Raw genomic sequence first — 27488 nt, 5'->3', positions numbered from 1 at the left:
ATATTTTGTTACTTGTTCTCTCTCACCTGGAAGGCCAGCTCCATTAGCACAATCCCACCTGGCAGAGCTCTCTGTAGATGATAGGTGGCAACAGTGGGGTTTGTGCTCTGGGAAGAGAAGGACAAAGCTGGAGAGACTTTGAAGCACAYGGGAGCAGCCACATTCCAAGGAGGGAGGTAGCCCAAGTGCTAGGGAAGCTCTGTGGCAGAGGTGGGAATGGCTGTCTGATCAACTGAGCTCCCTGGAGGGAGAACAGCAGGCACGCCAGAGTTGACTGTGAGTTCCAAAAACCTAATAAATAGCCTTCATGAGAGCACACCAGACATGCTCCTCCCTTTCACCTGGTGCCTACTCAAAACAGGGTGCCTCCAGATTTCTGAGCTGGGGATTGTGGCTAAGGAGTGATGTTGCCCACAGAGCCTCACTCCCACCTCTCCCTGCTGAGTGCTCCCCAGACATCACACCTGCCTGAAAGAGCAGCTATTAGAGGCAGCCAACTCAGATTTAGAGATTAGCCATGAGCAAATTCATCTGTCTCCTGCTAAGATATTCCAGTGAATAGCTGTCTTCTCATTTTAACTGGAAGAGGTTGTCTAGCTCACAGTTCTGTAAGCAGGTGTCCAGGGAAAGGTCAGAACAGGGCAAACAAACACGATCATCTTCCATTCTCCTTTAGTGATTTCATAAGCCACAAGTGGTTTCTGTCTATCTAGTGACTCCAATGGATTCCTCTTCCATGCCCTTATCTATTCTCTCTTAATCCCACATAAGTAGAGGCATCTCTGACAGATAAGTCACCAGCACCTCACCCAAAGACAGCGTTCCTGGCCTCAGGTCACTCTGGTCGTTTTCTGAACCCTCATCAAGTTATTGCCATCCTTTTGAGACCTGTGTTTGTTCCACCTGGCTGCAGGAAGGGGTTCTCAGGACTGCCCAAAGTAAGGCAGGAGGGGGAGCAGGTCTCATGTGGCCCAGCATCCCAAAGACRGTGCTGGTCTAGATAGACCTTTCCTGCTTGGATCCTTCCCCTGCCCTTTCACATCCTTCCTGGCTTAAACTGATTCAAGAGCCAGCCAGAACTACCCCACTCCACACCCATTGCTTCCACCTCTGTTCCACCTCTTCRGTAGTACATGCACTCACCTTTGGACTCCCCTCAGCTTTCGGCTTTGTGTAGGAAAAGGACCCTCTCCCCTCCACACCCATTGCTGCCAGAGCTCGGATCCGGCTTGTACTACTGCAAACAACAGCAGAGAGAGCCTTGAGTGTGGAGCCCATGGTCCCTGCTGTGCCAAGTCAGGCGGTAGCTCAGTGTGTCGGCCAGTTTTTAACACCGGGGCTCCCAAAACATCACTGACCTGCGAGTAGTAGGCGAGGGTGGTCGCACCTGGACCAAAATGAAGCCCATGCTCTGCAGATACTGGATGTATTGCTGCAGGAAGGTATTGCACATTTCTTGCAGCCAGGGCTCCTCCTTCAGCTTACAGGGCAGCGCTTCTGTCGAGTCACAGCTGTGGCTGCGATCTCTCCCTGAAGCTGTAGAATCATTTGAGCGGTGGCGCTTCTGGAAAAGGAAATAACTTCCTAAGGAGACCCACTATGACTGGCCCAGCAGGGGACACTTTCTGGGATACCACCATCTGCCCTAGTCAAGTGGATGGCAGGCCTTCCCTCCCCGAGAAAGCACTAACAGCTGTTCCCTTAAACACTGTCCTAGTGCGCATGCTGAACACCAGATCCAAGGCTTACCTAGCCCCTGACTGACCTAACAGCATCGTAACAGACTGCAGAAAAAGGCGCAGTGGCAGAAGGGGATAATCCACGTCTCCCACCCACAGAATGCCTGCCTCACATAAGGCTCAACAGCACCTCAGCTCCTGCTGTCCAAGTAARAGTCCAATCCCCTTATGAATCCTGGTGACTTCTCAGGATTTAGCACTAGTTCAATAGCACAGTTACATGATATCAATAGTGTTTCCTTTTAAGCATTTTCAGTTCGCCTTTTGATTTTTTTAATACTCTTTTTCTTGTGCATGTGAGACACTGAGGTTGCTTTTGTTGATGTCCTTACTTTGACATATTTCTATCTGCTCTTTCATTCACCTCCCCCAGGACTAATCCCTTTACTTGGGGTCTCTCCAGCTACTCACTGACCTTCTCTTGAGTCCCTCTAGTTCAATGCCTTTGCCACGGGATTCTTGGTCTCACACCTACTGTCTGGATGAAGCCATTAACCCACTAGTACTTTACAAAAACATTAGAGTATTATCCATAACATTAACATCCATTTCTCACATACTCTAAGTAGTTTGCCCTTTGCATGCAGCTGTCCACAAATTGAAGGAATCCACAGAGCTGTCTGCCCTGTTTGCACAGGTTCTGCAGTTAGTGTTCAATACAGAAAGAGTTCAAATTTCTCTCTGTATCATGCTTTTCCATCAGGTACCAAGTCCCAACTACCATAATATCACTCATTTCACAGGTTATTCAGGTCCCTCTCAAGTTCCTTGCATTCCTTTTTTGTTCAGATCAACCTGAACAGCTACATAGTATTGCAAAGCTTGGCATCTTGTGTGTACTGTGACAAATTATCTGAAGATACAGAAGCCAGTACACAATCTTGATGCCCCTGCTGCCAGGCTCTTCATATTGAATAGACAATTTTCATTTTGCTCTGTTCCAAAAACAAAGATAAGTTTTCATTCTGTGATGGTATTTTTCCCTTTCTCTTGTGAGCGCTCAATTTCTGTAGCAACCTCTGCTTAAAGACGCTGTCAGAATCCTTTTGACACTTAGATAAATTACAACAGCCTGTTCTTCCCTTCTCTCTCTCTCTCTCTCACACACACACACACACAGATTGTGAGTGACTGGCACGGGATCTGCAYTGGTTGGACTCTGTCGGGTTGCAACCTGTGCAGGACTCAGCTGGTTTGTTTTCTATYGTTCTAGCTATTTGCTGGGTGTGAGCAAGGTTTATCAGGTCTGGCTGCTGAATGCCTACAGGCAAGTTTTGCTTCCCCAATTGATCAGTACTAGACAACGCTCTTTGACGTTAGGTTGAATTCCCTGGGCAGCAAAGGGAAGTCAGTCTTCCTCAGGTATGGCCTGGCTGCAGGAACAAGGCTCTGAGGACTCAAAAATTTTCTCTGTCTCCACTTTCACCATTGTGCAAGCCCTGGGCTAAGGATGCAAATTCGTCCTGTAGCACAGGGGTGAGCTCAGAGTGGTCCTGTCCTGACAAAGGACTGCAAAGCCATCTTTTGCCCCTGCGCACAAAGCCCAACCCTGCTGGTACTCACCTTGCCCTCCACCTTGCCCTGCTGGTCAGTTTGAATCTGCTGTCTGAAGGCCGGGTCAAAGAGCAATGGAGTAGCACAGTAGTGAACCAGGCGTGAGGACTGCTTCAGAGTCTCCAGGTCTGCCAGCTGCTCATCACAGCAGAAGAAAACAGCTGTAGCACACATCCCTCACCAAGCCTAGAAACAGGCTGTCTGCCACACCACCCCATTGCTCAAGTGGAGATTAAGCTCTAGAGGCACCCCTAACCCCATTTTACAATCCAGGCAGAGCTGGGCAGTGAGGCCCTGTTCCCAAAGCTCTGCTGGAGCCCAGAAACCCCAAAAGTTCACACAGAGTTCTGCTCCACAGCCAGACACCAGCCCCAAAACGCACCCTGCTCTGACTCCAGTGCTTCCCCTTGTCATAGTGAACCTGCTGCTCCTAGCACCCACAGGAGGGCCCAGCCTGCCCTGTGCCTGCCCCAGCTGCACTCACACTGATAGGCATGTTGGACTGTGCTGATCTCTGCTGCCAGGTCACAAAGAGATTCTCAATCTTCATCTGTTTCTCCAGTTCTGGAGGAAAGAGAGCAGACACAAGAGTGCCAAGCCACAGCCTCAAGTGGCACCACTCCCCTTCACTCACAGCCTACCCACCTTACACTTTGTGCGGGCCATACCCCGTCCCTGCACAGTACTCAGGAGAGAGCAGCTGAGAACTGTCCCCACTGCTAGGACTCTTGTTTTGCTCTTTTTGAGCTCCTCTGACAGGAGCAGGGCTAGGATGAGGCAGTTAGGTGGGCTCCTGTGACAGAAGCACTCTTACTTTACCTTTCCTCTCCATGCTCTTGATTTCCAGGAATTGGGCCCCATGCCGAGACACAGGGTCAAAAGGTCCCAAGTCAGGCCCATGGGGTATGCGTTTAACAGCGCTAACATCCCGTAGAGCTTCGTCAAAGGGCACCACATCGGGATGGAAGTGCAGAGATGGCAGACTTCGTGCAGAGCTGCTCAGTCGGCCTTGTTCCTTACTAGGTGGGGGGCTGGAACTGCGGATCAGCGCATCCACCTCCAAAGTGGAGTTCAGGAACGGGTTTGGCTCCTAAAGAAACAGACAGAACAAAGAACAGAGTAAACCCAATTCTGGCCATCGGCAGCCATCTCTGTTACTAGCACTGAGGAGAGCAGACCATGCCCAAAGCGCTGAGCAGGCCTCTGTCCAGTATGACCGTAACATGCAGCACAAAGCCCATTCAGCAGCCTTGTGCACCCTAAGTATTCCAGTCACACAGGAGTGTTGGCAACAGCAGCGCCTGCATACCTCTCTGCCACAGGCTGTCTCCTAGAGCAGACAGGAGCAGCCTGGGTGGGCATGGCCGCAGGCAGACTTGTGAGCACCTGGGGATGCCTTGCCAACTGGCATGCAAAAGCACAAAGTGTCTGGAGCCTTCCTCAGATCACAGAGCTGCCAGGACAAGCCCCGCAGGAGGGGGAAAGGACTGCCCTGCCTGGCAGCATGCCTTACCTGCTTGCTGTCCTCGTGCCATGGTGTGTCCATGAAACAGTAGTGGTGGAAGAGTCCCAGCTTCTGGCTGAGCAGGCAATGCACAATGTGAGATCGAGCATTCTGCCACTGCAGCAGGCGAGTGAGTGAGCAGTTCAGGTTGGCCCCCAGGTCTGGGGACCAGTTATAAGTGTAGAGTGTCAGCTGGTGGGAGAGAGGAGGAGAAGGTAGGGTGAATGGTCTGCTCAGAGAGAGCCTGCACAGTGATATAGGCTGCGCCAGGTGCTCTGCATGGTACTTGCTGCAGCTCCAGCTTGTTTCAAACAGCAAGGTTGGGACTAGGACAGTTGCAACAGCTCATTGACAACACCCCTGTTAACAGCCACGTGTGGTGGTGCTTCCTGTACTGGGCAGCATAACTACCTAGGCTGCATATTTCCATGGGCCTGGCTACGGGAGGGAAAAGGCAATTACAATCCACAGGTGGGTGGTTGGAWTCAGCGGCAGAGGGCTGCAGCACTCCCCACAGCACCACTGGGAGCCCCTGTGGCATGAGCAGGGACTTCCCACCCAGCTGTTAGCAGCCTGGGAGAGGCCAGGTGTCTGCAGCAGTGCTCTGTTCCTTGTCTTCCCAATCCCAGGCCAGTCAAGAACAGCCTAGCTTTAAGGAGACAATATCATACACGCATAATTGTTACCTTTTTGTCGACAATCTCTATGAAGAGGAACCTCTGCCGGGGTGCCAGGTCTCGCCCAGAGAGGCTTGGGTCAGACCCTCTCTCTGCAGAGCTGAATTCCATGGCCTCAAAGCGCTGAAGACCTTTGTGAGCTGGAAGACACCAGAGTTAATATTCTCAGTGCCAATCCATCCTCCTATTACATCCCCTACACCACTGAGGCAGCATGACAGAACCTCATGCCTGAACAGTACTGTTCAGCTCAGCACTCTCACGGGAACACGGGATCCTGACCTGCACCAGGCCTGCTATCACACAGACTGCCCAARACCTCTTGGTCATATTCAAAGTTATGTGGCTTTTTTGCTCCAGCTAGTCTTATCTGAGACTATTCCAAGAGCTAAGGGGCTACTGCCACTCATTTCTTGGCATAGCCTACTACTATCACCCCAATGGCCTATTTGTTACCATGACACAGTTACAAGAGACGTTTCCTCTGCCGTACCATTTGCAGAGATATGGACACTATGAAACAGATGCAGTTGATGCTCAAAACTATAAAGAAGTTTCTCATTATCGGTCACTGTGTGAAATAGCCTCCAAATGGGACTGCCAAGGATAGGAGAGCAAGCTTGGTCATTTGAAAAGGGGGGTCTACATTGTGATACAGGTTATAGTTGGCATTCACTGAGATCTGTGCTCTCCCCAGGTCACTTCTTGTGCACCTAAATATGCTGAGATCTGAATAAATCCAAGCTTCCTAGATAACATCTTAGGCTTCTGCTTTTTCCCCTTTTCTTAAATTATTTCCACCATTCCCTGTACCACTTCTTAACTCAAAGGTCCATCCTAGCTACTTGATAGGCAGTTTCAACTAACTCACTACACTGTCCRCTTTGGCTTTGGCCTTGCTCTTCTAAAAAAGCAGGGAAAGTAGAAGACATAGCATGGCCCAGGACATTTCTRATCTATCCTATCCCACAAAACATCCCAACTATTAGCACTATGCAGACAATCATGAAGCTAAACTGAACAGAGTACAGCCCATCTGCCAGTTGCAAGCTTTTCAGTGMTGCAGTTTTGGTGTTAGAAAAGCCATAGAGCAACCACATTAAACCTAACTATGGTTATGCATGGTGACTCCTGCCACCAGGGTCCTCCACCACCAGGAGCCCTTCCACACCCAGGCCATTTTGCTTGAGGTTTTGGAGCAGCAATTGCTCAAGCCCATCACTCCAACAGCACCATGCTGAACAGTGACTCATGTCTGAACCTAAAAGCAGGCAGAACTGGCTGCTGCTCCTCACTGCTGCTGTCTGCAGGTAGAGACAGCATTAGCTTCCCAGAAGCAGCAGTGCCCAACTTTACTGGACCAGGCAAGCCACATGCTACCTGTCCTGGGACCCAGCCTAGGCACGGGAGAGGAAGGGATCACAACAGTGTGTGTCCCTGAGCATCTCCAGYTCGACATTTCCCAGCAGGGCAGCCCAGTCCCCCACCTCATGTAGCTACACTCCAGACAAGCCTGTCTTCAACTCCACAGTGCCTTGTCAAGAGAGAACAGTAAGGTATGAGATAGCACCCACGATTGTGGGCCACACTGTTTTCCAGGCTGTGAGAGGTCAGTTTGTCTTCACTAAGTTGACAAAAAAGCCTCTGAGGAGCAAGCAGAGCACAAGAGTTTGGGGCCACAGACATTCTTGTTCCAGTTCCATGCGCATTGGGAGGTCCTGGATTACTGGTCCCAGACAACACAAAGACCCAGCTCTGCCRAGCCCCAACCACTTGCAGCCTCATTCTGCCGACCTCTGCATGCACAGCACCCCTGAGCTCTGCCTAAAGCCCAACGGAGGAGCTTGCTCTGTACACTTCTTCTGATATGCAGGCTGTGGCTCTCTTGTGAAAGACGAAGTCAATAGGTCAGGATGTCAGGCTGTTGTCAGGACACCTATAAGCATGGGTGGACAGATAATTCAAACAGCTTTCCYAAAAGGCCCAAGCTGAATCCATGGTGCTACATGCTGAGAGCTCACTACTCCCTAGGTCTTCACAGGTCCAAATGGTACTGGAAAGGACTAGCATAGGAGAACATACTCATTTCAATCATATYACGGGATGGGAGCTGCAAGGTACCATCAGCAGGGTCTTTTAGTTAAATGTGATCAACGGGTTAAGAGCTAATACTGCTCCAGTGTGGACAAACTTGGGGCTGAGCCTTTTTAATTTATTTCAAAAAAAGAAATTCCTCCTCACCACATGGAAGTGGAAGACGGACAATTTTTGTGCCTCAAGGCTGAATCACAAAAAAAAAAGAGCATCCTCACTCACTTCAGTCCACCTGCACTGAAAGGAATGCTAAGCGGGCAGCAGACGTGGTGGGTCCATGCCAGCAGTGGCCTAAGAGACTTGAAGGGCCCTCAGTGCTCCCTGTGAGGAGCCAAGGAGAAGCCCCTTGATAGACAATACACCAGTAATGTTTAGCAAGGAGAGACAGGTGAAAGCCACACAAGGTAGCTACATTGTTTGAGGCTGAATGAGCGCACGGCACTAGTACTACCCACAGAGGTGAGCCACACTTTACAAGCAGAGCACAATCAYGCTGGAGCAACATCTCCTCTCAAAGATGAGGCTAGGAGGCATGTCTAGAGAAAGACAGACTGACAGGAAGACAGGGACTATTCCTTCTGGGAAGGCTGTGCACTGACAGGTAGATAGGATGCAGTTCCTGATCCTTCCCCAAATCCAAAATCTCTCTAGGAAAACCCCTGATTAGATGAGGGACTGAAGAATGCCTTGAAATATGTAGAATCATAAGCAAATTTGAGAATAAGAGCAAAGAATCTGAGAATATCTGAGAATAAGGATACAAGAACTGAAAACAGWCAACCTACTGCCCACCTCCAGTCACAGGCAATCTCTACAAGCACCGRGGGGTACCCTGCCCACATATCTCCCAATCTCAAAAGCCCCCAGCACCCAGCCCCACAGACCTTGGCCACATACTCACCCTGCTCAGTGCTGCAACGCCACTGGTGGAAGTTTCGCCCCAGAAGAATGAAGTGTCTGACAGCTGCGGGGCGAGGGCTGGCGCTCTGGCCAGGTTTATAGGGCAGGAAGGCGGTGCCCCGATGGCAACTGCAAAGGAGAGCACCGAAGACAGCTGACAAGCAAGGCCACAGAAGCAGAGGCTGGCACAGCTGATCAGTGTTTGCTGGTCCTAAACAGGCCCCTACAAACTGCACAACTTACCAGACCCGCTCGAACACCTTGACAGTGGTGTCGCTTGCTAGGGCAGTGACCAGGCTCACCACTTCCACCAGGATGGAGGATAAGAGGAAACGGGACACAATCTCCACTGAGCACTGCTGCACAGATGGGCATCCTGCATGCAAGAAGTACCATAGGACAAGCACCAAGCTGCCTCAGAGCCAAGCCCTGTCCATCTGGGCCAGGCAGAGGGCAAAGGGAGCCATCGCTGCAAGCTCCTGGCTTGACTGGATCTGAGGCAGACAGAGCTGAAGAACTAGGACTGTATATGGAGAAGGAGGAGGAAAAAGAGACGGGGACTAAAATATCCCTTGGTTTCAGGCTCCAGCCCGTGAATCGAGACCTGGACCAAGTTCCCTGCACACCCTGAGCACAGCACTTCATTCCCTCACCCTTTCTTCATTTCCCAAGGACAAGGACAGCTCTACCTGCCAGCAGCAGGTGTGAGAACAAACACAGGTGAGAGGTACCCAGAAGGCAGCAAGAGGGCAGCCACAAATACCCCAACCCCTCCAGGAAGAGCATCCTTCCTCTGGTTTGTTGCCTGCCTCCTCCTTCTCCCTTCTGTATAGTGAGTGTCTCCCACGTGGCTCCACAGCTCCAGAGTATGTTACAAGAGCTCAGACACTCATCCCTGCTACATATGGAGCTCTACAGTTACTGCAGCTGCCACAGGGGTCCATCTCCACAGCAGCCGCAGCCAAATGCAGCAAGCCCTGGACTTTGAGTATAGCAGATGCAATTGTAGGCTTTAGTAGATTTGTTCAGTTGCAGACATATGCCAGGACTCCTGCCAGGGCTTTGTAATGATGATACTGGCCCTGAAGCCAATGGGACTCTTGTGGGGTTTGGGCAGACAGGGTACACAAATAGGCAGAGATCAGCAGTGGATGAAGGAGGGTGGCTCAGTGCCATAAGAGGACTTGCCCTCACAGCTCAGGGGAGAAAAGCCTTTTCTGCAGCTCATCCAGAGGAGCAGAGCCCTAAGGTACATACCCAGGTGGTTCATGAATGCCATCCACTGCTGGCAGGTTTGATTGAAGAGTGGGTGCATGGTACCTACATCCCCTTCCTCTAACTGGCAGGCTCGGCGCCTGGAGGGAAGAAAGGGAAACACTAGGTCAAAGCCCACAGTGACAAAGACACAAAGGTGGAACAGTCCCTTCCCGTCACCAGCGCAGTGCATCCTTTTGGGTTGTTACAGCCCTCCAGCTTAGTACCTCAAGGATATCAGGTGTTGCATAGGGCCCTACAATCTAGAGAGAGGGGGGTCTGGCAGGGAGAACCAGCAGTGCTCCCAGCAGCACCCAAGCAGAAAGATCAAGACCTCTAACTGTGTAAGGGAGAAACAACAAGGAAAAGGGACATGGTCCAAAGGGATAAGATGTATATAGAGAAAGCAGGATGTCAGGCTGAGGAGTGCTGTATGGCAGGCAAAGGGAAGTAGCACTCCTACTGCCTGGCCTAGAGGCTGTGCTTGCCTCTGTGCCTGTTCCAGTTCAGCTGTGGCTGTGGCCCGATCCTGGGTCAGGTGCTGCTTGACGCTCTCAGTCTTGTGCCGCCGCCGTGTGCGAGCCTCTTCTGGCCGCTCCAGCACAATGTCGTCAGTAGTCTTGGGGCTGCCCAGCTCTGAGGACTCTGCCTTGCTCTAGGAAGGAGGAGTGTTTAGGCCTCTGAACATTCGCTGCCCAACTGGCACCCTGCTCTCACATCTCCCACTCCCAGTYTGGCCTCCCTGCCCCAGCCAGCTCCCTGCTCTCCATTCCTCCCAGCCTGATGCACCACAGGGGCCTCCAAGTCCTGCTTCCCCTCTGTCCCTCAGCAATGTTACCAGCATGTCCCAGAAGCTGCGGCGTCCCAGCTTGCTCGTGGGCGTAACAGGCTCCCCAGGGCTGGACGAAGGGGTAGAGGTGAAGTGCAAGGGTGGAGGACAGCCCTTGCCAGCCCCACCAGCAGCCATGGCCAAACCCTTGGTCTCTGACATGGTTCTCCTAAGACCTCCTGTGGAGACAGTGAAATCAGAYTCTACAGTCTCTCCTGCTGTGCTGTCCATCCTCCCATGCCCCTGCATATGCCACCATGGCTGGTCAGACCCTGGCTGGAGAGAAGCAAGCCCTTGGCAACACCTAGCAAAGTCCATCCTTATCTTGGGGAGCAGATACAGACCTTTAAAGAAAGGCCTCTTCCAGCCCTATCTTCTATTATGCTTCTGCCTTGAGACATCATGCAGCACAGAGAGTACAGGAGAGAGCATCTTCCCTCCTCCAGAGCCCCTGTGCCCAGCAGCCGCGAGTCCTCCTCAGCATAGGCCCAGATCCCGCAGGTGGGAGGAGCAAGGCCTTCCTAGCGGCCGGGGTGGCTACCCCATCCGAGCCCTCACCTGCAGAGCCCAGCTCCTCCAGGTCCGTGGCGCCTAGAGGGCAGGTGACCTCCACGCAGAGCGGGGCTGGCAGCATGAGGAACTCCATGACAGCATCACAGAGAGCATGGCGCAGGGCTCCGCGCAGCTTCTCAGACAGCTGCAGCAGGCTGATGTTCCCCTTTTCCCAGATATCCAGGCGCACCAGCACACAGGGCTCTGTGGTGAAAGGGCAGTACTGCACTGCTCTGCTCCCCACTTTCGGCAGCCCTCGGCCCTCACAGGAGCCCCRGGGGATGCAGAGGCAGCGTCGCATCAGCAGCCTGCAGCCTGTTTCGCTCCATACCTGAAGGCAGAGGGCCCGTCTCTGGCCGATGCTGGCTAACCGCAGTGAGGCTCTCGAAGTTGGTGTCCTGCAGCAGGCCCACAACAGATGAGGAGGAAGGCAACTTCAAAGGGTCAGGCCGCTCGCCATGGGGCAGTGAGATGGGGCTGCCGTTCTCATCCACAAACGTCAGGGCAATGCACGCGATCCCTAGAAGGAAGGGCCTCTGTCAGCTCAGTGCTGGGCGCACCCCAACAAGCCCTATCTATGGCCGACACAGCAGCATGGGTGGCCACCCAGCACCTGTGCCCAGAAACTTGGGATCATCCTGTCTCCACTTGGGTTGCAAAGTTCCACAGTGCCTTGGGCACATGCGCGCAGCAGGCGGGCAGGGCCCACAGGAGGGGATGCAGCCAGGAGATAAAAGGCTAGCTGTGGCCACGGGGAGCCAGGGTAAGAAGCATGGTGTGTTCGGTGCAGTATCTCTGTCCTCCCAAGAACATCTCTCTTGCAGCATCACAACAAGCTTTCACTTTGCTCTTCAGGAGCTTCTCTGGTTGCCCAACCACACAAGCAGGAGGGGAAGTATCTCTGTTCACTCCAATAGGTCCTTTATGCAGGGTGATCTCCCCCCTAGGATGGGGCCCACCATCCCTATTTTCTCAAGGGACAAGGTGCAACCAGTGCCCAGATACACTCTAGCAACCCTCTCCAGGCCATGCAGGACACTGAGTCCCTGTGGCAGAAGACTATACACATGATGCCTTGCTGCAGGAAAACAGGAAACAGGAGCTCATTCCCCGTGCCCCACTTGCTGGCAAGGGCACCAGGGAAGCAACAGCAGCAGCGCTGAACTGTGAGGTCCAAACCTCCTGCTGGAGCTAGATGCTCCCATGCCCGTTCAAAATCTCCGAACTGAGTAAGCCAGCGTTCAGGGGACTGTAAGGCAAAGCTACACCAACATTGCCAAAGCATGACATGTCCAGATGTGAGCAACTTCAGCCCCAGCTGAGCCCAGCCAGCATGGCATTGCTGAGCCCATACCCAGTCCCTTCTCATGCAGGAAACTAGAATGGGAATGGCATCAGACTCCCCTGCTCCCACACAACTACCAGACAGCACCTGGCTGGATTCACAGCACAGTGTGGAAGACAGGCATTCTCTCCATGCTGGGATAAATCCAGCCACAACACTGATACATCCTTGCTGCTAAAGAAACAGCCTGTGGCTAGTCTGATGATTCTCCCCAAAAGAGGCACAGAACAACCCTTTATTCAGCAGGTGATGAAGTTTGTAATCTCCTGGATATCAATGGTAGAGGGGACTGAGACTTCACTCAGCTTCATTTTCCTTTGGAGATGGGTAGAGCACCTCATGCAGCTGCTCACTGCAGCAGGGCACCTCTCTGGGATGCAGTATCAACATAGTGGTACCAAGAACAAATCCCTCTCACATCACAGCCCTTCCAAGGACGTTGTCCTCTTTAAATAGTAAGGAGCACAAACTCCTCATGTCTGGCTTGACAGTAAGTCCCAGGCCAATCAGAACAACAGTGAACGCTCATCAGATTCTTCCTCATGTAGGTAACTGCAGACCAAGTGGAAGTCATTCCCCTCTTCTCCTCAGGATAAGCTTCCACACTGAGCACCCTCAGCCTCTCCCCCTCTCCAGCAGATTGCAGACATTCCTGTAGCTCTGCTCTGCTTCAGTCCATCTTAGGTGAGGACAACTGAGCATAACATCTCACAGCTTCCTCCTGGTGGGACACATGCTCTCAAGGGGGAGCACTCACAGAGTGCTTTGAAGCAGACTAGGTCAGCAGCCACAGGAGCAGATGCCTTGTTTGCACATGCTCCTCCAGATAGAAAAAATTTGCTAAGCCAGCACCAAGCACCCAGCACCCTGCAGCAGGCTCTGTACAATGGGGCAGAGACGATGGCTGCCCCTGCCCACGAGCAAAAAAGGCTCACATCCCCCAAGTGGGGAACAAAGCTTCTGGTCTCGTTATCTGAGCACAGTGAAGTAGAAATACAACAGCTAAATTGCAAGTAAGAAACAGCAGGACCCTAGGCAACAGAAGACACCAGCTGTGTGCCTGTCCCTCTCCAAAGGTACAAGCCCTTACACCCCTCAGTATCACAATGATACCACCAAAGACTGGGGCACCTGCAAAATGCACCCGAAGGGCTCACTGCTGGTTGCTTTCATCATTTATGTGGTATCACACAGTGTTAAATTGACACTGACTAAATTAACAGTGTTAAATAAATCTCTCTTGACAGGGTTTGGCCACCAGTAAAAGTGGAGAGTCTCACTTTACTGGGCTATGTCCACTCAGGATTGGCTATCCCTGGACACAGCAACTGGGAAAGTTATGATACTACTCCCTGGAATATGAAACCACAGTTGAAACATCACGACCCTTGTCTTCCTCGGGGAGGAGATGCTTATTTGGACCCGTGGGAAAAGAGGGCGCAGGTTTTTGGAGTTCACTGCTTAAAAGCTAACAAGGCAGCACGCTGGCCCACAGCAACCTGGGAGGGCAGAGCTGCCACCCCAGGGCAGCAAAGCTCCTTGCTCATTTATGCAGCCAGCAAGAGAGAACAGGTTCAGCTGAACAGGGACACACACACACACACACACACACACACAGAGAGAGAGAGAGAGAAGAGTCAGCGCTGAAGCCACAACATGAGGAAGGCAAGAACAGCAGGGACCAGAAGGGCCAGAGAGCTGCATGGGAAAGGAAACCAGAGCAATGCCCGGAGCCACAGGTGCTACCTTGGAAGTGGGAGAGTGGAAAGAGATGGTGTACAAGGTCCGACATGGTACCTACATAACAGAAGAACATTCAGACAGTGCACAAAGGACACAAAAAAGAACCTGATGACCAGGTGACAGGCCATGTTGCCTGGATACAACATGACAGGACAGCCTGCTGCAGGATGGGCCCCATGCAACCCTTCCTCCAGCAGCTCACAAAAAARGGCAAGGCCACTGCCCCCACAGCCAGCACCTGGTTAAGCACAGCATCCAGCTATTCCTTCACAGCAAGGCTCCTGCAGCGTGTGTCCCTGCTCCCACCTCCAGCCCCTTGGCTTCACCCTCAGCTCCACCAAGTTGCTGTGCCTCACACTTGCTGACGTCTAGCTGCATCTTGCCCAATAGCTAGCGCAGGCTAGGGCTCCTTSCTACAGCAACAGGCCAAGCTCAGCAAGTTGCTCCATGGGAAGCCTTAGCCTCACTCTGCCATGCATACAAGGGCACAGAATCTCCCAAGCACACACTCTGCCCACCTCCCAGCCACTACAGGAACACACTTCCCTGACAGTGGCTCTCTTCTGCCATTCAGGGCTCTCCAGCGTGGTAAAGTTGCTCTCTGACACTCAGCCCCATGCCCCATCCCAACAAAGAGTTGTGCACAGTACCTTTGCCACCAGTGCCTTGGCCACCCGGCTTGTTGTACAGATAGAGATCCTGGTCAGGGGTGCTACCACTGTTGTGGAAGTAGTGCTAAGGAGAGTAAGGAAGAACCATGACAGAGACTAGAGCGCTTGTCTTAACTGTAAGCAGAAGTCAACGTACATACAGAGCTCACCCCCAGGCCTGTAGCAAGCAATCCAGACTCTCATAAAACATTTCCTAGCACATCCTTGGCCACTGCTGCGCAGACAGAACCCTCCTACAGCTCTATCTGGTATTACAAGGCACTACTCACCTGGCCATGCTGAGGGGTGGATAGCCACTTACAAACATATTAATCCTGACATTTCAGCCCTTAGATCTGAGGAAGCCATGCAAGGAGCTAAGCTCAGCCTTAAAGGAGGCTCAGCAGAGAGTGACACCCTCCTTGGAAGAGACTCTAGACACGAGCTTGCAGCTGCTTTTTTTTGTGCAATAAGTGATCACTTGTGTCAAAGCAAGGCCTGTCCAAATTTACATGGGYTCAACAGGAACAGCTCACAAGTCCTGCCAAATTCCTCCAGGCTTCAGTGTTCATTATCAGTTCATGGTACAGTTGGGGGCACAGTGGCGGAGCCGCCCCAGCTAATGACCCCAGGAGCAGATGGAAGGTGGGTAGACCTCTGTCGCACTCACAGCCCTTCTCACCTTGAAGTGGTGCTCCACATTGCTGTCTGTGTACTTTGGGGTGTGCAGGAAGATGAGCAGGTTCTGGCGCAGGTAGTAAGCCACAGCAGGCAGCCAAGGCAGGGCAGAAGGGGGCAGAGAGAACTGCAGAACCTCTGTGGGTGGTGTCCCAGGTGGCTGGATAAACTATACAGAGAGAAGGCTTTAATACTCAGCTAAGACCTGAGTCAGCTGAGATTCAGCTAAGAACATGCTCTGGGGCTCTGATACTGGTCTGAATTACACCAGCTGGCTGCACGAAGGGAAAGCACAGGTTGTAGAACCCAGGTCCATACACAGGGTCCTGACAGATGTGGGCAGATGCTCCAGGGATATCACAGGGAGGCCCTGCTACACTGCGAACCCCAGCAGAGGGGATCCCTCCCTATCGTGGCACCCACACAGAATACACTAGCCTAAGCCAGCCCTGGCACTGGGAGTGGGATGCAGCAGATTGCCCTGGCCTCCCCCTTCCTGGAACAGGAGAGGGAGAGACAAGTTAAAAAGAAAGAAAGTGTTACAGGCTCTGGGATGGGAAGAATGGCTGTCTGGGGAGGTACCTCCACATCTGCTGGGGTCAGCTTGCAATTCCGCACCAGCATGACAGTGATGATATCCAGAGTAGCCTCATCCAGGCGTCTGCGCAGCACTTTCACCAGCTCATCTGTGATCTCAGGCCCTGACAGGGTAGCAGAGGCATGAGCAGCTTTTCCATCCCACTAGATAACAAGGACTACAGCCATTCCCTCCCTGCCTAGGAAACACTACCCTGTTGGATATTTCCCACAAGGAAAACATCTTTCCCCACCATCAACTTTTTCAGGTGTCTTTTTCTACCTGCCACTTAATCACGAAAGACTGCTGGCATAGCAGGCAAAGGAGAAGCAGTCTGGCACAGAGAAAGTTGGCATAAGCCATTTGGCCTGCAGGAGGTTTCATCCTGGGCCATAGGTCATTTCTTCACATCCCACCAAGCTGGAAAGGGAAGCAGCTCTGKGCTAAGGAACAGCAGCTTGCTCAGCAGGGAAACACCCCGTTTGCTCTTCAAACTCTTCGAGCAAAGAGGGTAGAGAGCAGAGTTGTGTTCCTCTGCTTTACATCAGTACAACTCATCTGCTGCTAGGCACCGTAACACTCACCTGCTGGGGCAACGCCATGGACCATCAGCTGGATGTGTCTGTCTACCTGTCCCACAGGGCGGGCAGAGTCCACGCTGCGGCATGAGGCTGTATCTAAAGACGAACGAGAGCCCTGGAGAAGCAAAAGCAGCCACACAGAAGCAGTTTCCACACAACTCTTAGATCCAGCATTGCCCAGGACTGCCAGCAAATTCAGGCAGAACCCATCCACTGCTGCCTCATTCCTCATATCTACAACATAAATCCTACCATCCAGATTGCTGGAACTACTGAGCTCTCTGCCTTCCCCAAATACCCACCCTTCTCTGTTCCAGGCATGTACAGTGTCATCCTGGGAGACCCACGTCACAGAACAGCAGGCTCACCATTAGATCCTCAGAGTAAATGGGCTCCTGGCTGCGTGTCAGTGCCAGTGAACGAGATGCTGGACTAAGAATGCTCTCTGCTTCCCACATCTTCCCACTGTAGGTGGTTTCAGTGAGTCTGGATACAGAAGAAATACATGTCAGACTCCATTCCCAAGGTCAGCGGCATCATATCTTTGCAGACAATCCATACTCTTCTTGCCCTTCCCATGCACTTCCTGATGATCAGTCCTTACGACAAGGTGCTTGTTTAAAAATTGCTGACTCCCTCACAAAAAGCATTCTTTCTCCTCCCATGTAAGGGCTGGGCACAGGAGAATAAGAGGAGCCTAGCTTGATGCGACTGACTCAGAGATTTGCTGCTTGGGCCACAGCAGGGTTCCTATCCCTTGGGCAGGTGCTTTCTGGCCTGAGGAGCTCACAATGTAGCATAACACATGCACAGGGCAGGGTCAGGGTGACTTCTTACCGGAGGTAAAAGACAGATTTAGTGGCACGTTCCTGGTAGACAAACATATTCTTCCTGTTCACCACAGAGAAGGCGTTGAGCACAGAACGAAGCGCCTGGATAGCTGTTGGCAACATGTGATTTTAGCTATGCTCCATACATCCCTACGTTGCACCAATCCAACCAGAAGCAAGGCACTCAACACCCACTCCGAAGGGGATCCTGGACTGTACGCACCTCGCGAGACCCCCATATTTGGGCCCATCTTAAGCCGTGAATGCACATGGATGAGGGTGCTCCACACCACATCACAAGCAAAGTGCCCTGGCATGAACTGCATGGTGGCAGCCAGGTAGTCCCGGGGCTGGTAGCTCTCCTCTACGGAGTAATCTACAAAGAAGATAACACATAGTTGGAGCCACAGCACACAAGTCACTGTCTTTTTAATGACTCATGCACAGGCAGTAGAACTGCTGCTGAGGCATGGTCAAGGGGAGCACTCATACCATCTGTGGGCAAGGCACGCTGCCTGTAAGAGGTATAGGGAGTTTCGCTCTTCCAGATATCCTCCTCGCTCTCTGCTACCAGCAATGAGTTGCAYACATGGCTGTCGTGCAGGTCCTGCAGCAGCAAGCGCTACAAAGAATGAGAAAGGACTGCATCTGTTGCTTGCACAACCCTCAGAAGATGACAACGGAGAGGGCTTAGGGCCAGGCTGGGTCCCTTCCACTTTGATCCTAAACTTAGGCTTCACCAGCTAAACTGGCTTCTTGGGCTTTACTCTGAACAGGTCCTGTATCAGATAATTTCCTGAGGTCCCTTCCCATCTAAGCTACTCCATGATCAGCAGCTCCACCACAGCCCTCTGCAGATTTGTTACCTGATTAACCACCCTGCAGATTTCACTGATCTTCTTCACCACCAATTGGTTGAGACTCTGGCACTCTCCTGGCTGCTCCTCTCCTGCCTCTGCTGTTGCTGCCTTCTCCACACTCAGGTTGCTTCACAAGAAGAGGAAAGAGTAGCTGGTCAGCAGTGCACTTGAATGACACCTGTCCTGCATGTTGGGAGCAGGAATGCAGTTGGGAATGATGGCTGCTTTCCCCATATGGAGCACCAGAGTCTAATCCTGCCAGCTGCATGCCCATGCAGGGCAAGGAGGAGACCTCATCCAGAGAGACAAGAGAGAGGCAACAAGGTCCTAATACAGAGGAGCAGCAGCCAGGCAGGAGGACCCTCCTTACCGTGTGTGATAATAGACCTCCACTCGGTCCTGCTGGATTTTTATGATCAGCCAGAAATCCGGCATAAGGGGACACCTGTGTTCCTGGTCACTCATCAGTGCCTCCTCATACTCCGAGTCACTGCTTCCCCCATCATAACCTGCAACATATCCTTGCTTCAGTCCCAGATCACCTCCTTGCAGGGCAGAGCAGGCTCTGGGAGATAGAGCTGCTTACAGGTCCTGTCCTCAGAGCCTGGGATCACCCCACTGTCACACACACTTGCCCATTAGTATTGTGGTGCCAGGGTCTGGCTGCATGCCATCTGTCATCTTGCCCTGAGAGCAGCAGCAAAGCAGAGCCCTGCGACAGGAGACTCACCCAGATGGTCAGAGTCCATGCTGCCCTGGCTCGACACTAGGCTCTGCACCCGGCTGGGACGCTGCTTGCTGGAGCCTGCAAAGAGAAAAGCAGCTGATTATGAAAGCATTTGCTAAGCCCCTTCACACACTCCACATGCTGGAGAAATATTACACCATACAACAACTAGCCAATGCTGGCTGCACTGGGGATGTGGCTCACCCACATACTATTGGGGTTGCCAGAAACTTCACATTATTAGAGATATTAGTGCAGCAGCACAGCCTCATAACCTAGGTACCATTTAGCAGCAAATTACCAGGGCCTGGGCACCAATTCTGTTATTCAGGGATCAGAGCAGGAGCAGCAGTCAGGTTTTGTATGCTACAGCCAAAGTTAGGCCCTTCACTTGCACTCTGTTCCCAAGGCAGAGGAATATCCCACCCACATTCACAGCTCCTACCTTCCCTGCCCTGGGCTACAGAGTCAGCGAGGCTTGCTGCAGACAGTGTCACTGATGGCGATTTCTCACTGTTGCCCTTTTCCGAGGATGAGGATGGCAAGGACTGTATGGTTGTCTCCAGAGCTGCCTCCTCTAGGGAGTCGTGGCCAGACGCTCTGCTCTGTTCAAGGCTCACTGCTTCTTTTGGGACCTGAACACAAACCAGGGCAAGCAGGAGCCAAAAAAATCCCCAACTACATCCTTCCATTTTCAGCAAGCAGAAGTCCCACCCCTTCCCATCATGCAGACCATCTTAGTATCCCTCACCTCATCCTGCTTGTGGCTGCCTCCACCTACAGCGTTTCCTGTGTCCAGCACAATATTCCTGTCACTCTCCGACCACTCCCAGAGATCCTGGGCTTCCTCTGGGAGAACACAGCTTGCATGAGGTAGCTCGGAGCCCTCCGCCCCAGCTTCATTGCTCCTCTCTCGGCCTGCCTGGCCCAGAGCTGTCCTAGTGTCCCCTCCAGCTGGCTGTTGTAAGCAGGTTGCCCCCAAAGGGTTTGGAGCTGCCCGTCTTGAGTGTAGGCGGCTGATAGAGATGTAGTGATAATCACTGCCTTCTGCATTGAGCACGTAGCCTGGTAGAGCCATTCTCCTGAACTCCTGCAACACAGGGAAGAATAAGCATCTTGCTAGCAGAAGGCATGGCATTGCCTCAGGGCTCTCTCTTTACCTCCTTGAACTTCTCAAGAGAGTGCTCAGGTCCAAAGACAAACTGGAGCAGCACCACTTCGCTGTGGCAGCTGGGCCGCCCCTTGGAGTTATAGATGTGGGTGGCCACCCGGTGTAGGATGGCAGCACTGATGACTTGTGAGTGGCGCAGTGCAGACACAATCTCATCATCCAGAAGCCAGCGAATCTGAGAAGAGAAGGGACATAGAACAAGACCTAGGTGACCCACACTTGCAAGGCTTGCCCCAGTTCCAATTCCAAGTCCCAGCAGATCCAAAAGGCAATCCATTTCATCATCTATGTCCCTCATCCACTTCTGACTGTCCTTGAGAGAAGGGCTTCGCAGATGTCTGCCTGTCTCACCCCAATTGCAGCAAAAAATTTGAAAATTTTGTCAGAGTAGTCCCACACCTCTGGACAGCCCAAGGTCAGTGACCTGTGGGACACCAGCAAGACTTAGAAAACGCTTCAGCAGATGAAGGCTACAGCCTGGAGCAGGCTGCAAAGTGTGGAGCAGCAAGTGTGCTGTGGCTTCTCAGCTGGAAGCAAGAAGCAGGCAAGGCATGGCTTACCTCATTCATGGTGGCTTCAATAGCCTGTCTGTGCACTCCAGGGAGGTTGGAGAGTGCAGGATGCCTAGGCAAGAGGGCAAGAAGAATCAGTCAGTCATTCTCATTCATGCAGACACCTCAGTGCAGCTCTTCAGCAGCAAAAAGAGCCCACGAGGTGCTGGTTATCCTCACAATGCCGTACCTCTCATCTCCTGTGGATGGGAGCCGGTCCAAGTTGTGCATGATATCCTCATCTGAGCGGAAAGAGGACGGCTGCCCTGGAGAGCGGGTGAAGGACACACTGCTCTCTGAGGTGCATCTGCCACAGGAGAGAATCACAGCTGAGCATCAGCTTCTGAGCCAGGAAGGAGAAAGACACACAGGCTCCAGAGAGGGAGTAGGGGTTCCTAGAAGAGGTGAGCCTATCTTGGAAAAATCTTAATTTTMTTAGGGCTGTGGCAGGCTCTGCAAGGAGGAGAATCTCCAGAGTCTCAGTACACAGAGCTTGTCTGGTTGGGAAGGGCAGGCAGAGGACAGTTGAACAGCTAGGCCTTTCCCAACTTACCTGTTGTGAAGAATGTCTGCATTCACAACTTCTATCTCCAGGGGCAGTGTCAACACAAAGATGTCCAGGGTCACACACAGGTCCCCCAAGTCAATGGTGTTCAAGCCCTGGCAGCTTTCCAGGCAGCCCAAGACTTCCCCTGAGGAGAAATCTCAGGTGAAGGGGATCATGCAACAAACAACTCTGCTTACATTTGTACTTTGTCCTGTTGGCAAGTACAGAGATTGCAAGAGGTGGCTGTCTGCACACCAGAATAGGCCACTGTCCTTCTCAACGGACAGCCTCCATGACCTGACCCACAGAAACTATGAAGCCTGGTGAAAGAGCCCTTATCCGACATTGGGAGACACTGGGGACTCCAGTACAGTGAGGGCTGGCCCAAAGAAAGCACTACGCAGGACCCAGCATGTCTGCTCTGAGGATTGCTGGCCCAGCAGGGACCTGATAAGGGCCCTATTGCCTCCCTCCCTCACAGCAAGGCTTGCTCTTACCTAGACAAGTGGGCAGGGACTGCACAGGCATGGAGCTGTGCTGGCTGCGCAGCTTCACTGAGCAGGTGAGGTGCACAAAGAGTGGGGGCATCTCCTGCTCCAGGAACTCCTGCTCATTGAGCGAGTCCCCTCCCAGCACACTGAAGGAGTCATCATCCTGGTTCACCGTGTTAGAGTCTGAGAGAGAATCTGTATCTGGGAACTCATGCTCCAGCTTCTCGCGATACTCCACCTCCAGCTCTGGGTCACTCTCTGTGGCAATGCAGCACCCAGACACAGTTCCTGCGAACACAGGATCCCCATTGGCAAACCAGGCCCCCAGAGACCCCTTCAGACACAGTGGAAGCCAAGCTCTGATAGGTATTATCACAGTATCATCACTGCCCTTTCTCTGGCAGGGCAGAGTAAGCAGATTTTACCTTCTTCAGCTGCCAGTTCTGCCTCTGATCCCTCCATGTCCTCACTGCCTTTCCTGTTTGTCTGATCCCGACATGCCTCCTCCTGACAGGGAGAGAGGAAGTGTGCTGCAAGGAGGTACCAAAACCACACCAGGCAGTGTCGTAGGGCATCCTTGGACCTCCCAGCTGCTCAGTGCGCATAGAGATCTGTCAGCCCAAAGTTCAGACCTGATGACAAGCAAGGCCACTACTCTCCAAAAGGAGCAGGTGCCTTGCCAGGATAGCACTGTGCCTACCTCTTTCTTAGCTGATGGTGGGCAGTAGAAGAAGTAGTGAGGATTTGACGGCACTGGCTTGAAATGTAAACTTCCAATTTCCAAGAACTTTTCCTAAAAGAGAAATGAGAACCCAAACGTGAGGCACACACTCCACTCTACCCTCCTGAGGGAGCCAAGTAGAGTCCCCACATCCCTCACCTGAATAATTTTATGCAAGTCAGGGTGAGCCTGACAGGGCTGCCCAATTTCCAGCAGTGAGAGAGGAAACTCTGAACAGCAACTGGTGCCCACACTGCTCTTTGGCTCCTCTGTGGGGCTAGCAATGTTGTGGGAGTCCTGCTCACTGTAGTCCTCCATTTCCGCACTGACAGGATTGTGGACAGGTCAAACAGGCAGATCAAGAAACAGGAGTAGTCATATGTATTATTGCAAATATCCCACCTCTTAGTTTCCTACACCTTCTCTCTGTAAACATCCCTGTGATTTACATGTCACCCACAATTCCCCTTCCTACAGCTCCCCAAACCCTCCCCTCCTACCCGCTAACCCAGATAAGCACTCAGGCTGTCTGAAGCCAGGCAGAGGCAGTTTAACCATGCTGATCCTGTATTCTACACCGTGCTACACCCTTCTTAGGAAACAGAGACAACAGGTTGACGACAGGCCTGGAACAATCTGAATAACACAGCACTCAATTCAGTGCATTTCACAGCACATACTACGCCTAACATCTCAACAGCAGAGAACAGAGCACGAAGCTCATAGACCATGCTCACTCAGCAGTTCCATAGCAGAAAACTCAGAAAAAGCAATCTAGAGAGAGGAATGTAGGTTGGACAAAGTAATTCCCAGGTACTGGAATTAGTAATATAGATGGCAGATGTGGAAGGAGCAATAGATCTGAGAGCAATGTGTCAGGAGCTATGCATCCTTCAGGACCGTCTATACAATCTGAGTTGGGTAGGTGAGCTGTAGTATGTTATAAATCAAGAAAGGTTTCCACAGTTTTCCTCTAGGAGAGCATCAGTTGAGAAAGACTTCATCTGACTTCCAAAACTCATCAAAATCAGAGTGTCATCTCATTGATTTACAATACAAGAGGATATAGGATTGGCGATTCCCAGCAAATGTTAGTATACACATAAACAGTCATTGATAATCAAGTGGAATCAGGGGACAAGCAACCTAAGATGTTGGTTTCTCAGACTGACAGCTCACTGAGGCAGAGCATCATTCCCCCCTTAGTTTCCATAAGCAACACAAACCTCAGAAATATCCTAAGCAACAGCAGTACAGAAACTTAGCATCAAGCATATTCCAATTCTGCCTTGATATTTCTCTTGTAAATGTACTTCTAGTGTTTTAATCAAAAACTTGAGACTTTAGTCATTAGGAAAAGATAAACTTGGTATCATCCATTATTTTCACTAGTCAACAGCATTCTCAAATGAGTCAGGCAGGAGAAGATTAGTTTCTCCAAAAACAACAAACCCAAGTGTTATCTGCAAACAAAAGGCTGGATACTCTTCAGTGCAGGCCAGACTCAGCAGTAGTGAGCAAAGACTGCCAGAGTCAGGTAAAAGATTCACGTCACTGGGGATCATAAAATGGAGAAGTCCTTGAGGACACTGTAGCAGCTGGGTATCCTACTGGAAATACCTACTTTTATAGGTAGCTCTGTTAATCATAGAATCATAGAATCAGTAAGGTTGGAAGGGACCTCTGGAGATCATCTAGTCCAACCTCCCTGCTCGGTCAGAGTCACCTAGAGCATGTTAGACAGGGTTGCATCCAGGTGGGCTTTGAGTATCTCCAGAGAAGGAGACTTCACAACCTCTCTGGGCAACCTGCTCCAGTGCTCCGTCGCTCTCTCAGTGAAGAAATTCCCCCTCACATTCAGGCAGAACTTCCTGTGGTTCAACTTCTGCCCATTGCCTCTTGTCCTGTCACATGGGACAACTGAAAAGAGTTTGTCGCCATTCCCTTGACACCCTCCCTTCAGGTACTCGTACACATTGATAAGATCCCCCCTCAGTCTTCCCTTCCCCAGGCTGAAGAGGCCCAGCTCTCACAGCCGTTCCTCATAGGGCAGGTGCTCCAGCCCTCAGATCATCTTTGTAGCCCTATGCTGGACTCYCTCCAGTAGCTCCATGTCTCTCTTGTACTGGGGAGCCCAGAGCTGGACACAGTACTCGAGATGAGGCCTCATCAGGGCTGAGTAGAGTAGAGTAAACCCCTGTCTTACAACGTTCCTTCCATAAGCAGCAGAAGATGCTTAAAGAAATCTACAACAGACCAATATTAAGAACAAAAGTAAGACTTAGATAGGTCCCTACCTGGATTCAGAGACCAAGACACCTCGTTCCCTGGAGCTTTGCTCCTCCTCTTGGTCTACGCTGCCCACCTGGAAGCTGGCAGTCTTGTGGTGTGTCTGGAAATGCTGGTGGCTTTCTCGAAAGGATCGTACATGACTGCACACCGTCAGCAGGAAGTTGGTGATATCAATCTCTTGGAGCAGCTCCTCACAGTAGTCCATTGCTGTGAGTAGGTCCTGGGAACTGATGCTGTGGGACTGCTGAAGGCTCTTGAACAGCCCTACGGATCAAATGCTGTGCTCGAGTGCCCCATTGCAAGGATGTAAGCCCACGGAAGTCACACAAAGGTCATGTGCTGTGCAGTGAAGACAAAGTCTTCACCCTAGTCTCCAGTACTGGGTTGTGGCCAATGCAGGAGTTGGGAGACAAGATTAAATCAAGATGCCTAATGCCACGTGTTAGCCTGGGCCTGACCCACACCCAGTGGCCACCTTGAAGATGACAGACAAGGCCACAGAATCTCCCTCCACAGCACTGCAGGGCACATATTCATGAACAGCTTGTGCAAGGTCCACAGGAAAAGTGTGGAAGTATCTTTAAATCCTTCCTTGTGGGAGATCAGTCTCACAGCTCCTCCCCTTGCTCAGTGTAAGATCACATGAAAAATGAGACACGGCTTTCTTGGAAGAAAGATCCAGGGTCCAACCCCATTCCCAGCAGAGTTCTCATCATGCTCCTCACCTTTCACGTAGCACTGGTGGGAGTGCTCCTGTAGCAGTGTGCAGTAACTCATTAACTCCTTATGCTTGTGGTCTAGCCATGCACCAGTAGGAGGACGCTCCAGAGACTGGGACCTGAAAAGAGAAGGCACAGCAGCCTTTAGCACCAGTTAAGCACTGACTAGACTGTAAACAAGCACTGGCACCAGCAAAGCAGGGCCTTGGGGCATGCACAGGCAGTGGTTGCTGTGAGCTAGAGGCACCAAGCCAAGAGAACAAGGCAGGGCTACAGCCAGTCTCTTTTTCAGGGATGCTCTTTTGCTTTCTGTCCAGGAATCAAGTATGGCTGGTATTACCTGAAAAAGATATCTCGGGGAGGACGGTGTGTCCGTGGACTGACAAGCTGCTCTCTCAACAGCTCCAGAGAGCAGCTGTAGATGTAGATGGGGCAGCGAAATCTGCGGCACTCGCCTAGCTCAGGTTGTGAGTTCTGGCGGCAGAAGGAGATATGAATGTCTCTCCGTGAGGGGCCACCGTGTTCTCCAGAGTCACGGCCCACTTCTGCAAAAGAAACAATCCCAAATAAAACCYTTCACTGGTTCCTCATTACTGGCCTGAGAGATCACAGCCTTCACAGCAGCATCTGCATGCAGATACTGGCTTTAAAAGGTGCTCATCACCCAAACTCCAGAGCCCTTCTCCTCCCCCAGTGGCCAACTGCCCAGCTCAGTGCCTCAGCCACCCTGATGCCCCTCCCAGGCAGCCATGAGTGTTCACCTCCACGATCACTCTCCACACCGGCACATCTGTCCCTCCCCAGCACAGGTCTAACTGATGGCATAAGGGCCACATCACCAAATCCCAGGTACCTTGAGACACTATCTATGCCCCTCTCCCTAAGGTAATGCACTGCTGTTAATGCCAGTCTGGATCTGCACATGCTCTTCACTTACTGTCCTGGACAATACAGTACTGCTGTTCCCAGCAGCCTCTAACTACCTGCAACTTCCCTGCCCACAGGGAGCAGGCCCTAGGCCATGAGCAGCAGTCAGATCACATTAGATCCATCCCCCATAATCCCAAGAAAGCTGGCTGAGGCTTTCCATGTCCCAGTTGTTTTGATCCTGACTTTGCTGACTGCCATAAAGAAACTGCTAGGCTGTAGTGGCTTCTTATCACTGTTACCCTGTCTGCCCAATAGCAGGAGCTAGTGTGCTTAAGACTACCCAAGGACAGGCCTTGCCAGGGAGCATTAGCTGCGTGGTGCCCTGGGGCCAATACCATGAGCTGGTGTTATGCTGAGGGTAGGTAATGGTGCTGCAACGTTCCTTTCTTCAGCCTCAGCCATGCTTCGCTCTGCACAGACAGGTCCCAGGGTATCTGCTCCAGCTTGACTCTCATCTTTTGGAGGTTTGTCCAACCCACAAGCCATCAGCTTCTGGATATCTGGAGGGGGGAAAAAAATCACCCTCTGCCCAGCAAGAATCATTTAATCCCTCCATACACATTCCCAAAAGGGTAGAGATACTGGCTACCTCTGTGCATGGGAATAGCTCCAAAGAGAGCCTCTAGACACAGCCTAACGGACTCCACCAGCAGCTCCATGAAGCAGAAGACAGGCCAGGCCCAAGATCCAGAAGCAGAGACTCTCCCCAGGCTACATCATTAGCAGCCGCCTCGCTCCATTCAATAACCCCAGGCACTTTGCATAGGAAAAGGGTCCAGTGACCACAACCAGCGAACTAGTCAGAGCCATATCCCCTGCCTGGAAGCAGGGAGCAGGCAGCACCACATCCAGAAAGGGAACAGCAAGACATTCATCCTCTCACGCCTCTCTCTGCCGAGCCATATGGTGCAGAAAGACTTGGCCTAGACTCTGCTGTTTGGTCTTCCCTCCTTCCAGGAAGGGCCGATTCTA

General features: G+C 51.9%; 1 protein-coding gene across 2 annotated transcripts in view; it reads right to left on the bottom strand.

Annotated features, from left to right (window-relative positions):
• Positions 1 to 27488, bottom strand: part of SZT2 (SZT2 subunit of KICSTOR complex) — a 61606-nt gene that overhangs the window by 8896 nt on the left and 25222 nt on the right. For both annotated transcript variants that reach the window (XM_085298205.1, XM_085298206.1), the window contains exons 24-63: positions 26852 to 27016; positions 25927 to 26131; positions 25593 to 25705; positions 24873 to 25131; positions 22735 to 22900; positions 22555 to 22647; positions 22280 to 22361; positions 21861 to 22142; positions 21370 to 21508; positions 21007 to 21123; positions 20826 to 20889; positions 20255 to 20440; positions 19846 to 20184; positions 19540 to 19729; positions 19098 to 19172; positions 18738 to 18876; positions 18374 to 18494; positions 18000 to 18129; positions 17731 to 17883; positions 17515 to 17617; positions 17046 to 17163; positions 16681 to 16792; positions 16102 to 16220; positions 15524 to 15688; positions 14842 to 14926; positions 11435 to 11623; positions 11110 to 11307; positions 10561 to 10730; positions 10211 to 10377; positions 9726 to 9823; positions 8712 to 8844; positions 8470 to 8597; positions 5484 to 5614; positions 4807 to 4989; positions 4113 to 4383; positions 3778 to 3857; positions 3303 to 3428; positions 1359 to 1564; positions 1144 to 1237; positions 27 to 107 (exon numbers count right to left, since the gene is read on the bottom strand). In XM_085298205.1, coding sequence (XP_085154331.1) covers positions 27 to 107; positions 1144 to 1237; positions 1359 to 1564; positions 3303 to 3428; positions 3778 to 3857; positions 4113 to 4383; positions 4807 to 4989; positions 5484 to 5614; positions 8470 to 8597; positions 8712 to 8844; positions 9726 to 9823; positions 10211 to 10377; positions 10561 to 10730; positions 11110 to 11307; positions 11435 to 11623; positions 14842 to 14926; positions 15524 to 15688; positions 16102 to 16220; positions 16681 to 16792; positions 17046 to 17163; positions 17515 to 17617; positions 17731 to 17883; positions 18000 to 18129; positions 18374 to 18494; positions 18738 to 18876; positions 19098 to 19172; positions 19540 to 19729; positions 19846 to 20184; positions 20255 to 20440; positions 20826 to 20889; positions 21007 to 21123; positions 21370 to 21508; positions 21861 to 22142; positions 22280 to 22361; positions 22555 to 22647; positions 22735 to 22900; positions 24873 to 25131; positions 25593 to 25705; positions 25927 to 26131; positions 26852 to 27016 — 5975 coding nt within the window. The remainder of the gene's footprint in view (positions 1 to 26; positions 108 to 1143; positions 1238 to 1358; positions 1565 to 3302; positions 3429 to 3777; positions 3858 to 4112; positions 4384 to 4806; positions 4990 to 5483; positions 5615 to 8469; positions 8598 to 8711; positions 8845 to 9725; positions 9824 to 10210; positions 10378 to 10560; positions 10731 to 11109; positions 11308 to 11434; positions 11624 to 14841; positions 14927 to 15523; positions 15689 to 16101; positions 16221 to 16680; positions 16793 to 17045; positions 17164 to 17514; positions 17618 to 17730; positions 17884 to 17999; positions 18130 to 18373; positions 18495 to 18737; positions 18877 to 19097; positions 19173 to 19539; positions 19730 to 19845; positions 20185 to 20254; positions 20441 to 20825; positions 20890 to 21006; positions 21124 to 21369; positions 21509 to 21860; positions 22143 to 22279; positions 22362 to 22554; positions 22648 to 22734; positions 22901 to 24872; positions 25132 to 25592; positions 25706 to 25926; positions 26132 to 26851; positions 27017 to 27488) is intronic.

This window comes from Rhea americana, unplaced genomic scaffold, assembly GCF_003343005.1.
Source record: "Rhea americana isolate MKP2758 unplaced genomic scaffold, rheAme1 scaffold_136, whole genome shotgun sequence".
Classification (NCBI taxonomy): Eukaryota; Metazoa; Chordata; class Aves; order Rheiformes; family Rheidae; genus Rhea; species Rhea americana.
The sequence above is the reverse complement of the archived record's forward strand: the minus strand, read 5'-3'. Positions and strand labels throughout refer to the sequence as shown.